The sequence below is a fragment of the Fulmarus glacialis genome, unplaced genomic scaffold, assembly GCF_000690835.1.
Source record: "Fulmarus glacialis isolate BGI_N327 unplaced genomic scaffold, ASM69083v1 scaffold6575, whole genome shotgun sequence".
In the NCBI taxonomy this organism is placed as follows: domain Eukaryota; kingdom Metazoa; phylum Chordata; class Aves; order Procellariiformes; family Procellariidae; genus Fulmarus; species Fulmarus glacialis.
The window spans coordinates 6,146-20,526 of record NW_009213532.1 but is presented as its reverse complement, the minus strand read 5'-3'; the positions used below and the strand labels follow the sequence as shown (position 1 = coordinate 20,526).

Genomic DNA, 14,381 nt, shown 5'->3' with positions numbered 1-14,381 from the left:
GCAAATCTGCCTGTGCCGCTTCAAGAAGGTGTTTGGTACGGCAGCTCGGAGCCAGCCTAACTCCTGTGGCAAGCAGCACTTGCTGGGGCATGAGGTTTTTAACAGATAGCTGAACTAATAGACCTGTAAAGCAGATGTAAATTATCGGTGCATAAGTTACCGTTTAGGGCTGTAGAATTTTATACACCCTCCCTTTTTCTTTTCTTTCTTTTAATGAGTGTTCCTACCTCCCCCTCCGTTCATGCCACTCCATATTTCAGCTACCTCCATCTCCTCTTCTTGAGGCCGTCTAAAGCTGTGTGCTGAGATGGTCATGCTGGGGGGGGGTAAAAGTTAAGATATAGATTTGTCGTTACAGCCCATGAGGGGAGGACAAAATGCCACCCCACCGCTTCCAGTCCGCGGTGGAAATGATGAGGCAGTCAGATAGACAGCAGAGGGATGAGAAACTGGGTTTCGAGCCTGTCTCTTCCTAATTCGGGGAGCTGGGTCTGCGCATCGTCGAGTCCCTCTGTCCCCCCGTCCCCGGTGCGTGGCCGCCTGCAGCCCCGCCGGGGAGGGAGGGACAGACGCTCCTCGCTGACGGGACCCTCCCTCAGTGCCACAGCCGCCGCCTGGCTCCTAAAATACGTGGTCCCTTTGCAGACAGTTCAAAAGCAGCAAAAAGGGCTCAAATTGCCCACCGCGGTGCTCGGGCACGGGCGTTTGCCCAGACCTAGCTGGAGAAGACATTTTGATTAGAAACAAGCCACTGATTTTTCTGACGGTCCAAGCTGTACGTGAGCAGAGAGTCTCTCGACATGTTATTTGACCTCGCTCCTGCGGTTTCCCTCCCACCCCAATGGCCTTCCCTTTAAGACTACCTTCAGTTACACTCACTTTAACAGATACTTGAATGCATTTTGCGAGCATTACCCTGTGAAACAAACACCCATCATTTCATTTCCATTTCCTTGTCTCTAAAGGCAGCTGTTAAAACATTTGGTAAACATACTTTACCATCTTAAATATTTATTTTTCCTCTGAATTTTTAATACATCTAAGGGGATAAATGTATGTATTAAATGTTTCTCAGTTGGTCTAGTATGTTTCTATTTAATATCGAAGGTCAGATGGTCCTTAGAGAAATACAACGTACACACAATCTGTTACATGACAAGGCAAGATACTCATCACATAAAGTCAAGTTGAATCATTGTAGTGCACTGATTATGGATTGTAATAATTGAGCTAATAGAAAGCTGCGATGAACTCGATTGGAAGCGGGGGCTACGCTGGGTAAAGCAAACCAGTTATGCGATTTTTAACCTTGGGAGTTTTCATAAGAAATGTAGAAGGAGCTGTTGGAAATGCTGGTTTACGAGCCAGGCATCTGTGAAAGCAGCACCAGGCAGTCGTTTTCCAAACCGCTGCCTTCTCCGGCCCCGTCCTGGCCGGGGCTCGTCTTCCCAAGGTGGAGCTGGGGCTGCAGCGCTGGGTGCGCATCGCTGCGGCTGCCTGGGGCAGGACCCGCAGCCTCACGGGCCCTATTCTGCACAGTGGCTGGCACCAGGTCTGAGTCTGCCCCAGGGACTGCGGCCGCAATGGGAACAAGCGGTCAGAGACTTACCAACACCACCTTGGTGCGTGCACAGGGTCCTCTCCTGCTCTCAGAGCTGCGGTTTTATTCCATTACTTGCTTTTTAAACAAGCTTTTAATTGAAAATGTGTTGGTCAGTGCATTTCACAGTGTACTGTTTTGCAGGTAGCTAGCCGTTTTTGAGTTGAAACTCATGATTTACCCAATGAAAGCAGTTAGCTAAATCCCTGGTTGCGAGATCTTCCACGCACACAGAAAATGCAGCAGCAGCAGGAAAACATCATGGGGAAGACACCCCCAATATACGCACAATCCCTTCTTCACCTCCCTTAGGAGGTCCTGGCTGTGCATGCCAAGGACGTCAGCAGCTCCCACCCGTACCCGGCTGTTACAGGTCCCCGTCACCCCGCAGCTGCATCTCCAGCTGCGCTGGGAACAGCCAGGTCAATCCTGGGAGCTGGTAAGGGCTAACTCTGCGTTAAACAGATTAATCATAATTATGATCCCTATAAGGGACTCGTGTATGTCTTGTCCCCCAAAGCGGGACGTGGAAATGGGAACTGCAAGTGCAAATATCACTTGCTTGTAGGTGGGTGTTTTTTCCTCTGAGTGGGCCCAGCAGATCGCAGCCTGTGACGTGGGGGTGCCAGCCTGTCCTCCCGCGTGGGTGAGGCTCTCAGTGGCCCCAGCCAGGTCTTCGGCCACGGTGTGCTGCACCGTGCGCCCCTGCCCCGCCCTGCCCCGCCCTGCCCCGCCCTGCCCTGCAGCAGGGCTCGCCCTTTGGGTACATCCTGGTGAAGGGGGTGCAGCTGCCCCCATGCTGAACCCTGCCTGTCGACAGCCGGTCGCCTTCCTCTTCGGAGCGAAATAAAGCCATAAGAGACTGTCAGCAGTTAGGTACAATCCCATCCCTTCCCCCTGTTTCACTGCCTGCAAATACCACAGGTAGCGATCTCTGATATTTCAGTGAAAGGAGGTTTTGATCATGTTTCATTTTCCATTGCTTATTGTTTCTGTGCATGATGCTGCTGTTCTCATATGTCCCTTTTTTTAAAGATTTTGGTTTATTTGTTTATCTTCATATGTTCTTTTTCCTGTCTTTTGCACTTTCCTCTTTATTTCTGTCCCCAATCATCTGAAAAGTTTGCTAAAGAGTGGGTAAGTGTGTCCTACTTTTATTTTCTTTTTTCCAAATTCCTGTATTAATATGTTACTGTCATAGAAAAAAATCCCCAGACTGTAGAGCAGTTCAGAGACTACCGATCAGACACTGAGACCAGCATCTAGCATTTGTAAAGCCCTCGCAGTCTTCCTTCCCAAAGTCTGATTAGTATTTAAAGCAGATTTGTCTCTTTCAATGTGATTTGATGTTAACATTTTAAAACAATATTAATGCCAAGTGGTAATGAATATAGTGACTAGCACCAGTGCTTGAAATGTTTGACTGAAAAATCAAATGTTTTGTGTTGGAAAGCAGTCATAATCAGTATTTTCTCAGTCCATTGAAAATAAGAATATACTGTATGTTTTCACTAATTAAATCTTGTATTGGAAACAGGTCTTTTCTAAATTAGTAGAAGACTGTATTTTAGTACCTATTCTAGCCATATTGCAGCTGATTGCATCAGAGCTCCCAAGCAAAGCAAGGTTTGGCATGTGCAGAAATTGGGTTGAAGACTCAGAAACGCTGATGCTGCAGGCACTGGCGTTGGTCAGCCGGTTCCGAGCCGTGCCGTGGGATCTGCTAACAGCCAGGGCTCAGGGCTGCACTGCCTGCCGGCTTTTGCATGGGACAAAAAGGCTCATCTTGGTTTGTTGGGGGTTTTTAAATCTCTTATTAATCACTGAGCAAAGCGTTTGAACCATGTGCCTGCTGAAGCCAGTGTGTAACATGCGTTCACGTGCTTTGCTGCAGTAGGTGGGAAGTGCACAGCATCAGCTCCGGTGGTTCACCCCGCTGCAGACGCCCCGGGTGCAGCAAATCCTCCCCACTCCCCTTCCGAGGGCTGTGTGGTTTGCGGTGCCCTCGGCAAGGGCTGCCCGCTTCCCTCCAGCAGCAGGCGTATCTCATTGTCAGGTGTGATCCGTGTGAAAAATGAACGGGATAACGCCCGCAGAACTGAAGCAGGAGGACTTCAGGGTCTCGAGGAGCACTGCGTGCTGGTGCTCTCGGGCATGGCAAAGCCTCCCCTCCGAGGGGAGCGTGTGGCTCCCGGAGCTGCGGGCACACAGAAGAGGGCAGGGTTTGCCCATGCTTCACAAACTGATATAAGATTCTCCTGAATTCAAGGTCTCTCCTGTAAGTGTAAGTAATCGCTGGCCACTATAGTGGAGCACAGGGTAATAAGCTCCATAATTCTTTGGTTTAATACTACTGCATATTGTGGTTTACCAAGGGAAGAGGCTGACAACCATAGAGCTCTTGCCTGTGATCAATGCTAATATTTTCCTCCCCCTCTCCTTTTATTTTTCTTTAGCACCAGTACCATTCAAAAATAGATGAACTAATTGAGGAAACCGTCAAAGAAATGATAACACTCCTAGTGGCAAAGGTAACCTTTGGCTTCAGGTGAAGTGATTCACTGTTAACATTGCGTTTTTAATATGTGTGTTTCCATTAAAATGTGACACATTAAGATGTTGAATTGGCTTCTTGTTTCTCACAGGCAAGATCATACATCTCCCAGTCCTTTCATGGTGACTCTTTGATGATTAGGAACTGCGTGAGATGTAATATGCTGCTAGCAGGATTGCCATACTGGGCCAGAAGTGGTTTTAAGGACTGGGTGTTACGTTAATGGGGTAACACCCCGTGGTCAGCATCACCCCATGGCACTGAGGGTGGCTGCAGTCAGGGGGTGGCACTGCTAAATGCTGCTGCGTAGATGTTGGGGTGGCACGCAGAGGTGGTCACTGCGCCTACCGCATAAGGTTGTGCGGACAAAATAACTCGTCTTGTGCAAGATCGCCATATGCTCTTCTAAGAAATTAATTTAGAGGTGACAGTAGTGGGAAATACATTCCAAAATGTCAGGTTTAATTGTTTGGAAATTGTTTTTCATCAGAGTCGGCTCCTCTAGCTCAGCTGCCAGCATTTCCCTTGGGTTGTTGTATAGGTCTGGTGTGCTGCACTAACACAGAGGGGAATTGGTACATAGGGAGAAAGATGGTGGGGTGTGTTTTCCTCTAGTTTCAAACTTTCTGAGAACAAGTCATCCCTATTATACAGTGGAGACCTTTAAACATAATCTGCCAACATATGCCAGTTAGATTCTTCTGCAAGAATACCCAGCTAGCTGCATGCTTGACACTGCATACTGGGAGCAAAAACCACCGGCTTCCCCATCCGGAGAGGCTGTGCTGGCTTCCCCGCGCGCTGCACCCACCTCCTCTCCCCAGCGTCACCCATGACACCGAGGGTCCAGCGAGAGGTGGACCACGTAGCACCCGAGAGGCAATGCTCCTTTCTCCCCTCTCCCCAGCCCGCTGTGCTCGGGGACAGGTTGTCCGTTCCTTTGGCAATGCTGAGAGCTCCACTGGCTTCTTTGAAGCTGATGCTGATTTTTACACCCTTGTTCAATTATTAAAAATAATTGCAGTATTTTTTGTCTTCGTAGTTTGTCACCATTTTGGAAGGAGTCTTGGCCAAACTGTCTAGATACGATGAAGGAACTTTGTTTTCTTCTTTCCTGTCATTTACTGTAAGTACAGACAGTCTTTTCCTTTCTTCTTTTCTTTTTTTTTTTTCCTGAGTTGTAAACTCCTGCTCTTCCAGGACTAGATCAGCTACGTAATAATTCTGCCATTCTGTGTTGTTTGAACACTGTAACCCCCACATGAATAGACAAACAACCTGCATGCAGGTACACAGTACTTAAACACCCAAGATGCATACGCCATCGTATTGTAGCACAGAGTAAAGCCATCTCCAGTCATCATTCAGGTTGGTGGAGTTTATTCTGTTGAGGTTGCATATCAAGCTCAAAAAAATCATTGCACTGTACATGCAATTTCCCTAACTAAAGAAATTGCTTTTTCGCCACCTTGCATGACGGGTGTGTTCCTTTCATTCTTCTGGCCATAACAGTGACCATCTTAAGTAGTAAAAAACAAAACAAGGGAGATCTAGGGAGTGCCTTTGTGTTTCTAAAAGAGAACAAGGTAAAGGGAAATACCATGGGTTATGCAGCACAAGGTGCCTCTCATGGCACATTTCTCCCTAACATTGCAGAACCAGTCCACAGCTCACATTACGTATTTCCTAGAAAGGTACAGGACAAGAACGATATCTGTGCAAAATTGGCCTCAGAATCCACAAGGGTTTAGCAATCTGAGCTGTATTCCAGAAAAGTGTTGTGACAGCTTCTTAGGACAAACACATAGCAGCTGATTTCCAAAGGTCTTCTGAAAATGCATGCCAGAAAGTTTACAAGAGCATCTGTTTGCAAGCGTGGTTTCTCTTAGCTCAGCTCACAGACAGGTGTGTACCCAAATGCATGCGTCTGGGCTTGCTTGGAAAGTTGCATTAACATTTTCACCCACCGGCCCCGCTGCCCGCATGCGCAGCCTCTCCTGCGCTCGCTTGTTCACGGAGACTGGGCAGGAGGTAGAAGGCACTGCTCTGCAAACTGGGAAGGCTTTCCAAAATCTCTTTCAGGAGTTGTCTTAGCTGCTCGTAATTGTCTGTTGTTTGCTACTCTTGGGCCCTTTTTGCTGAGTTTGAGGAAGTTTTGTAGGATCTGTTTGGATACGGGGATGGTAGGAATGGATGTAGGAAAGCTCACCAACTGAGGCAAGAAACTCAGCTCACAGACAGCTGTGTGCACACAGAGTCTGGCAGCTTACCTAAATTGCCCTGGGGTTTAAACTAAGCGTCACAGCTTTTCAGGTGTGCTGGAGGCACTTTGTTTTTCGGAGAAGGGAGGGTGTCCCACTCACTGCCCTGCAGTGCAGCTCATCTCCCAGGATAACCCCTGCATGGTTACAGCCCCGGGCTGCTCGGCGGGACGTGGGGGATGGCGTGGCGTGGATACCTTCCTTCATTCCAGTGCTGCTGAGGGTTAGGAGATGCTCGCGTGCCAGCAGCAGAGGATGTGGAGGCGGCAGCTTTTCAGGCATCGGAAGTACCAGCATCAGCCCGGGTAGACGGTGTAATGTGCAGCCCTTCCTTCCCCGTGAATCCAAGCTGTTCCTCGGTTGATGCTGCGCTGCTCCCACCACGTCCTACTGTTTACGCTGCCGAGTGGGGCTCCCTTCGATGGCTGAGCGAACCCCCCAGCCGTGCTCGGGCTCTCGGCGCCCGTGAGGAGGCAGCACGTAGGTGCATGGGGGTCAAGCAACCCCACTCTGCCGCTCCTCCGACACTTACTGACAATTAACTGCCCCAGCAGCAGCAAAACGGTCTGTCCTGCTCCGACGGCCCCACAGCCTTTGAGCCCAGCTCCACAGCTTCAGTTTCCTGAGTTTCCAGCCAGGAAGGGGTATACATCCAAATAGTTACTGTGCCTGCTGTGTGCACGTCCCCAGGGAGGTGCTGAGCCCTTGCCCCCGGCAAGGAGACTGAGCGCACTGCGGAGGAGCAGGATTGCTCCTTTGTGGGCAAGGGATGCTTCTCGCTTTGGCCCGCTCGCTTACTGGGAGCCGCTGGGCAGCACCAGCCGCAGAGAAGGCTGAGGAACAGCCCCGACCCCTTTGGCAGTGGGCTTAGAAAGTCTCCCTTCCCTGCAGTAGTAATGGGATTTGCTGTGTTTAGGCTTTGGAATGATAAATAGAGAAACTCTCTCTTGTTACAGCATGCTTGCACCACCTCCCACGTTTTCCCTGTCTGAACAAATACAACAAAGTGTGGTGGTCCAAGCCGCTGAGCTCTCGAAAGCATTAGTCTCCCACCCCCTTCCACCGACTTCTTTCATCGCGTGTTTTCCAGGCGCTCTGCAAGTGACATGTAATCGGGGGTCTTGTGACAGACAGTTTTATCACCTAGTAGGATATCCTCATTTCCAATTCTTGCCTCGAAATTCGAGATAAAATTAATGCATCTGTTGTCCTAATAAATTCTCACTAGCCACTTCTTCTTGCAGAGCACTTTGGGAGGAAAATACACTTCTAAATTTGGCCAGCCTTTTTTTTTTTCTGTTTGTTGCTACATTTAAGTGCATCTCGGCGGCAGCAGCCCAGGCCCTGGCTGGGCGTCTGCATGTGCAGATCCACTGAGTCACAGGAATGACAGCTGCTAAAATTCCCTTTAATCTGGATGGCCTCTGTAGGCAGAGAATTACACCTACGGTAATTAAAACTAAAGCCTGCGTATTACCCGAGGGAGACAGAAGTAAAAGATCTTATTTTTGTTCTGCACAAAATTTGTATGGTAAACTGAGACGTTGCATGGCAAAGTCACATACTTTGTGAAAAACGGCAGCCTAGCAAAAATCACACAACATCCGGCAGTTTGGAAATTTCACTAAATGTAGCCAAATCTGAGTTCAAAGAAAAACAAGTAATTATTCTGATTAAAGGGGAGTGGGCAGGAGAAGCAGCTCAGTTTTTTTGTGGGTGGAGGGGGGAGATCGCAGGAAGGCGACTGAGTTATTCTTGTCGCCTCTTGGCTTTGGGGAAGAAGGCAGCTTGAGACAGTGGCGCTAAGCTGGACCTAAGAGTGCTAAATCCACGCTCAAGTTGCAGGTTTCCTGCGGTGCCACTGCATTACTTCGTGCCCTGTGTGTGATATTGGAAGATACAGGTGCATGGCATGGTGCAGCCCTGAGCGTGGACCCGTCTTCAATTCTGCGGGCGTTGAGCCGCATCAGTTTCCGAGCTTTCCCCCTGGTTGTTTAGCTTTGCTGCTCAGAAAAAGAGCTCGTTTGGAGCTAGCTCGGGTAGCCCTGCCGGCTCCACGCCGGCGTGGGTGTGCCGTGACTGCCTGCTCCTCTGGAGCTGCAGCCGTTGGCCGGGCTCCAGCTGCCTTCACGCATGGAGCCAAGGGCTCCTCCGCTCCCGTTCGGCAGGAGCAAGGGATAGCGCTTCGCTACCTCCCAAGAAAGTTGTGAGGATAAATGCAGTGAAAGAGCGAGGTGTCCAGACAGCCAGCTGGGAACGGGGATACCTGGAGGAGAGACGAGCGTTTGCTCTTCGCTGGGAGGCGAGGGCTTGGCGCTGATTTTGCTACCTCCTTTGTAAACTCATCTGCTGGGACGTGCCCCGTCCCCCTCCATCCCCTCGGAGAGCCAGACCCTGGGTCGCATCGGGGCGGCAGGCGCTCAGCACCCTCCTCCTGCCCTTCTCTCTCTTCTTGCCCCCCGGCTCGGCAGCCCGGGCGCTGCCAATACTTGCAGCGTTCACCTCGGCAATTACCACCAGTCTGGTCTTTTGTATCGCCTCATTGTGCTTAATTATGCACCCCCCACACACACCATATGAGTGCTTCCACCCACTCTCACATTCTGTCTCACACATACATTCATTCTCTCATTCGGGACACATAATTTATTCATCCCAAGATGCAACTGTGTGCGTGTTATATTTAGGCTGTTTTAATGGTAGCTTTAGAAATATTTAAAAGCAGGTGAGCTTTTACACCCAAACAAAGATGGCCGGCAACGCTTACCCTAATTAAAAGCAGAAGCGTTGTGGAAAATCCCAGCCGTACTCTTTCTAGACACGGTGCCTTATGCTACAGTGGGAAAAAGGTCTCTCTGGCCAGCTGGGCACTGCTCAGTTGGAAAAGTTGGCCCTGACATTGGGGACCACCCCGCTTCCCGTGCCAGGCGATGTGCACCCTGCTGCGTGGCAAACCGGAGACAAAGTAAATTTGGGGTCTTGCAGCCCCCACCGGCTTGTGAGGACACCGCAGAGTGCAGCGTCTGCTGTCTGATACCCTCCCTTAAATAATATCTTTTAAAAGGGGGGAAAAATCATAGGAAACTCTAATGTAGCTGTTCACAGTCTCGGAAGCAGAACATCTTCGGGGCACTTCTCTGTGGCATGGGGTGAGCACGCTGCCCCAACACGGTCTGCGAGCTCCTGCCAGTGTCAGGGCCAGCAAAAAAAGGGAAAAATAACATCCCAGGCTGCAGCCTGCAAAGCCGGGGGAAGCACGCTGCGTGCTTGACTGTGGGCGGGGGGCAAAATTAAGGTCCTCTGGGCACTTTGTGGTGGCCACCCTGGTGCAGGTGCCTGCCAGCCCCGCCGTGCTGGTGTGCCCATGCTGCCGGGGGCTCCCACGGTCCCTGGGATGCGGGTCCCGACGGGAGAGACATGCGCTGCCTTTGGAGACACGTGGCATCGGGCGGAGAACGAGGCCTCCAAAGAAAATAACGATGTCTACCTACGAACCCCGTCTTCCCCCGCTCGCTGAAGTAGAAGAGGGAGAAGCACAACTCCCACACTATCATCTGTTGCTATTAGAGCTTTAGCAGCAGTAAAGTTACCTCTCCAAAACAACAACAACAAAAATACAGCCGTTGCCTATTCTTTTAGATGGGAAACGTGGTTTTTCTCACCCTTTTTCCCCCACTCAGCATTATGTTGTCCCAAGTTTTGGCTGGAGAAGCTCTTACAGGTGTTTAAAGAAAAAGGAAAGACCTGAAAACGTACTGATGGTGTAAACTCTCTTCTTGTTCCTTTTACAGGTGAAGGCTGCTTCCAAATACGTGGATGTACCCGTAAGCACAATTTAAACAACTTCTGTCATAGTAATTTGCATCGTGCTTTGGTTTATGGCATGTGTAGCAACCCACGTTATGCATTAACAGCCAAGATTGAACCATGGGCCTTCACACTTCTAACATTTGAACCGGAAAGAATATCTCCATGACGTTAATAATGAGCAGTTACCCCCTCATGGAGACCTACGAGGCTGTTTAGGCAATAATTTGCAGATGGTGTCAAAAAGGTACCATATTTATGCAATTGGCTTGAATCACATTTTTAAAAAAATGGGAGCAGTGCATTCTGTTAATTCTTCACTTGGACTTGTACAAATACAGTATAATTTCCAAACAAAAAGGTCCAGACATGTTAGAACTGAGCCAACACACATCTAACACATTGGCTAATCTATTTTATTTTTGTTCTTCTAATTGTTGGTTTATTTTACTCTTTCGGAAAATGACTTTTTTATTACTTTGGGGAAATGGTGATGAGCTAGCAACATGTGTTTGGGAAATTGTTAATGAAAATAATTTTTTCCATTTTTCTGTAATTGGTATAGGAAAACTGTACATCGTCTCCTCTAATTAGACCTTGATTCATAAGGAAAAGAGCCCTTAACATTCTTAGACAGAGCACTTAACTTGCCAGAAATTTACATTTAAATTGAGTTGAAGTGTAATATATGAATGTTGGCTGGAATAAGGGGTTACTGTAACATTTACAGGCAGAAAAATCCTAAGCAATTAGAAATGAAAAAAGAGTAGATCTTAATATACCACACCAGTTCCTGCATCCAGTTAAACTGGGCAGTGTAAATCAAGAATAACTCAGCTGAGTTTGATGACCTGTGTGTATAATGTATACATGTACATTTAATGCGGATGCAATTGCTCTGCATGCTCTCACACAACAACATGATGAATTTATCAGACGTCTTGGACCACATCATCTGCATTCAGTGTTTCCATCCCTTTAGCCCAAAAGAAACCTTTCCTACCAAATTGCCGTATCTTTAGCCCAGCACAAGGAAGACGAACTCTTGAACAGTAAGAGATCTTCCTTGGTTTAAAATACCCAATGCAGAGATCGGCATCCTGTTGTCTTGGAGTAATAGAAACAAGGTATTGAGGGCATTAGAGAGACTCAGAATTCATTTCTAGCCCTAGAAAATGTGGAGATCCTTCAGCTGAAACTCCTAGTTGTTCAAGTGCATCTTAAATATTTAGTCATCAGGAATTTGAGCACAGAACAATTATTTTAAGTAACTTTTAGGGCAAAGCATGGCCTTCTCTGAGGCCTCTATGTTCCTGGAAAGTAAAGCATCTCTAGGGAAGCAACCTCAGTAAAATGCTATATAACCCTTCTAAGCTTTTCCAAAAGCATTTTCTCATTGTACCTGGGAGACCCTTGGGAGGTCCTCAGCATTGCGGCCACGCGGGAGGAGCAGGGTCTGCTACCATCCTCGGAGCCGGTCGGACGCTCTGGTTCTTGCATAAAATAGAGCAGAAATCATTCATCTGGATTATTTTTTGGTTGTTTCCCCACCTCCCCCTGGAAATGAAGCCACATTACAACGGCTTCCTTGACAGCCCCAAAATTTTTGGTGAAATCAACCACCAGCCCCACACAGCTCCCAGACCTTTGTGGGAGGATGCCCCGTGGTCCATGAGCCCCTGCCTTCCCGGGGGAAGGAGAAAGAAAAACCTGTTTGGTTAGAGGCTCCTCTTTTAGAGGACAGAAGGGAAATCCTGGTGTTGAACAGAAAACCATTGGTTAAATCTAATTCCGCAGACGCCGTTGCAATTGTCTGGGTACAAACCAATCCATTTAATGCCACCTTGAAATGGGCACGATCGGCGTGCTGAAAATTGCTTGAAAGTGTAACACTTGACTACTGCCACATTTGTGTTGTCCTCATTGTTTTTCAAATTAATACCTTGTCATTGTTGCAGTAGGTGTTAAGAAATGTTACTGGCTTCCCAAGGGCCAAGCACTGGCCCTTTGCTTGATAATTGTTTGCTTTGTATTAAAAAACTCCCTTCCTACTGCTTTCCAAACTGTCCTCATTTTCACCCTGGAAATTACACAGATGTGTTAACTAACTTCAATTTACAGCGGCTGACAATCGTATCTTGCAGAGAAATGATACTCTGTGATCTGAGGTAAATCACAGTAATGGAAACTAATGACACTAGTTATTAACAAACTTACAATGTGCCATGGAAATTTAAGATTTTGTGGCAGCTCTTGTAATGACTCACGTTACAGTATTTTAATGGGTTTCCTTTGAGGTAAGTTTGATTCCAATATATCAAGCAATGTGAACTCAAACAGGTTTTTTTTTTTTAAAGTATTTTCCTTTCCACCTGCCTCAGTTCCCATTTTCTTTAAAGAAACGCTGTTATCCCAAAATCTTGCACGCTTGTAGGTTGCTGTTCAAAATCAGTTAAATTCTGCAGAGAGCCATAGAGATGTGACAGCATGGGGAGGCTTCCTCCAGTTTAGCAGTGGCTTAAACATTCATGTAGACATACATTCCCTGACTTACCATTTACCCAATTTATTCTTAAGAGCAGCACTAAATGTGAGCTAAAGTCAGGGGTCTAAACAGAAAAAGAAAGGTGATTTTGCCATGCCTCCTGCCACACCAGCTGCTTACTGCACACGTCCTCACACCATAGAAGAACCAAGAGCCCAGCTCTACCTTCAGAAAGCAGAGGGCTTGCATAGAGAAGATGACCAGAAAACAACAAACCCCCAGCCCAGCTTGCTGGTTCACACATTAAGTCAACAGCACCAAAGGTAGCAAGAGAACTTCCCAGCATTGGTATGTTGAGGAAGAGCTTTATTCCTCTGACCGGCTTTGCTCTAGGCGAAAGAAGAGAAAGAGCAAGTGTCTTTGCACGATCTTGTGCTGCACGCAGTATTTGCTGGGCACGGGGCACAAAGCAGCGGGACGCGGTGTCCGTCAGGTAAGGAAAGCACGAACTGCCGGAGGACAGCAGGAGATGGAGGAGAAGGAAGAGCAGGGACGAGGCTACACGGAGGAGCTGCCCCCTGCGCCGCTATTCATGTTTCTCTCTCTCTCTCTTCTTCTCTCCCCCATGCAGAAGCCGGGGATGGATGTTGCTGATGCCTATGTGACATTTGTCCGCCACTCTCAGGATGTCCTACGTGATAAGGTCAATGAGGAGATGTATATAGAAAGGTTATTTGATGTAAGTAAATGCCTTCTCCTCCTTGGACACCAAGCAGGAGAGACCCAAAATGTGACAAAATAAGACAGGAGGATAAGTCACATTTTGAGAAAATTTGTTGGTTATAGCTTTAAAAAATAAATAAATCTTTCCTTCCTTTCTGACTAAGGCTCGTATCTGCTCTCTGCCTGCTTTAAATCTCTACTCTAGTCTACTGTGTCTTGGTCTGTCTGTGCGTGGATTTTAAGGGAACAGCATCTTCTCAGAGAGCCCTTTACTATGTTTAAGCTTGTGGAAAATCTCTCTGTAACAGAACATCTTGGTCATTGTTCTCACTGTTAAAATTTGAGCCAGGTTTTTGGCAGATGCGTTTGCTAAGGACCATCTCTTCTGCACATTTTGCAATGCGTTTCATTAACAAGCACTCCAAAACTGACAGCAAATTAAGCATACTAAATTTTAATTTTAAAAGCTAACCAAAACAGAGCTGATTAGGAATGGACTTTTGTATTTCAGGAGGACCATCTCGTGGTGTCTGACACCAAAAGTAAAGTTGAGACGTGGTCTCCTTGATGAAGATGGCATGGTAGGAACTGACCCAGATGTTCAGAGCTATTTTTCTGTTGCACAAGAAAAATTCATTGGACTGTAAGAGAACAGTGACCTGTGATGCCCATTTGTTTTGGATTTGGATGCATGTTAACCGATATCTCTGTTTCTGTTGCTCGTGTTGCATTATAGCCTTTTTGTCCTCGTAGCTGTTCTATAGCGAAGGTTTTCTGTTGACGGCCAGCCTGTAGTATTAGTGTTTCAGTCTCCTTTAGGGTATTTGTCCATATATCGATTTCTGTTTGAAGCAGCTTCTGTTCCTACTTTCCTTCCTTTCATCTCTCAGCAGTGCCATTTCTCAGTCTCCCGGCTCTGGAACTGTAACAACCTTCCTCGCTTTCTTTACT

General features: G+C 47.6%; 1 protein-coding gene across 1 annotated transcript in view; it reads left to right on the top strand.

Moving 5' to 3' along the window:
- Nucleotides 1-13,446, top strand: part of CADPS (Ca++-dependent secretion activator) — a gene marked incomplete at its 3' end in the record, with an annotated part of 66,148 nt that extends 52,702 nt beyond the window's left edge. Inside the window, exons 14-17 of the mRNA XM_009578214.1 lie at nucleotides 4,057-4,131; nucleotides 5,197-5,280; nucleotides 10,207-10,239; nucleotides 13,339-13,446. Of these exons, the coding sequence (XP_009576509.1) occupies nucleotides 4,057-4,131; nucleotides 5,197-5,280; nucleotides 10,207-10,239; nucleotides 13,339-13,446 (300 nt within the window). The remainder of the gene's footprint in view (nucleotides 1-4,056; nucleotides 4,132-5,196; nucleotides 5,281-10,206; nucleotides 10,240-13,338) is intronic.
- Between the last annotated feature and the right edge of the window lie 935 nt (nucleotides 13,447-14,381).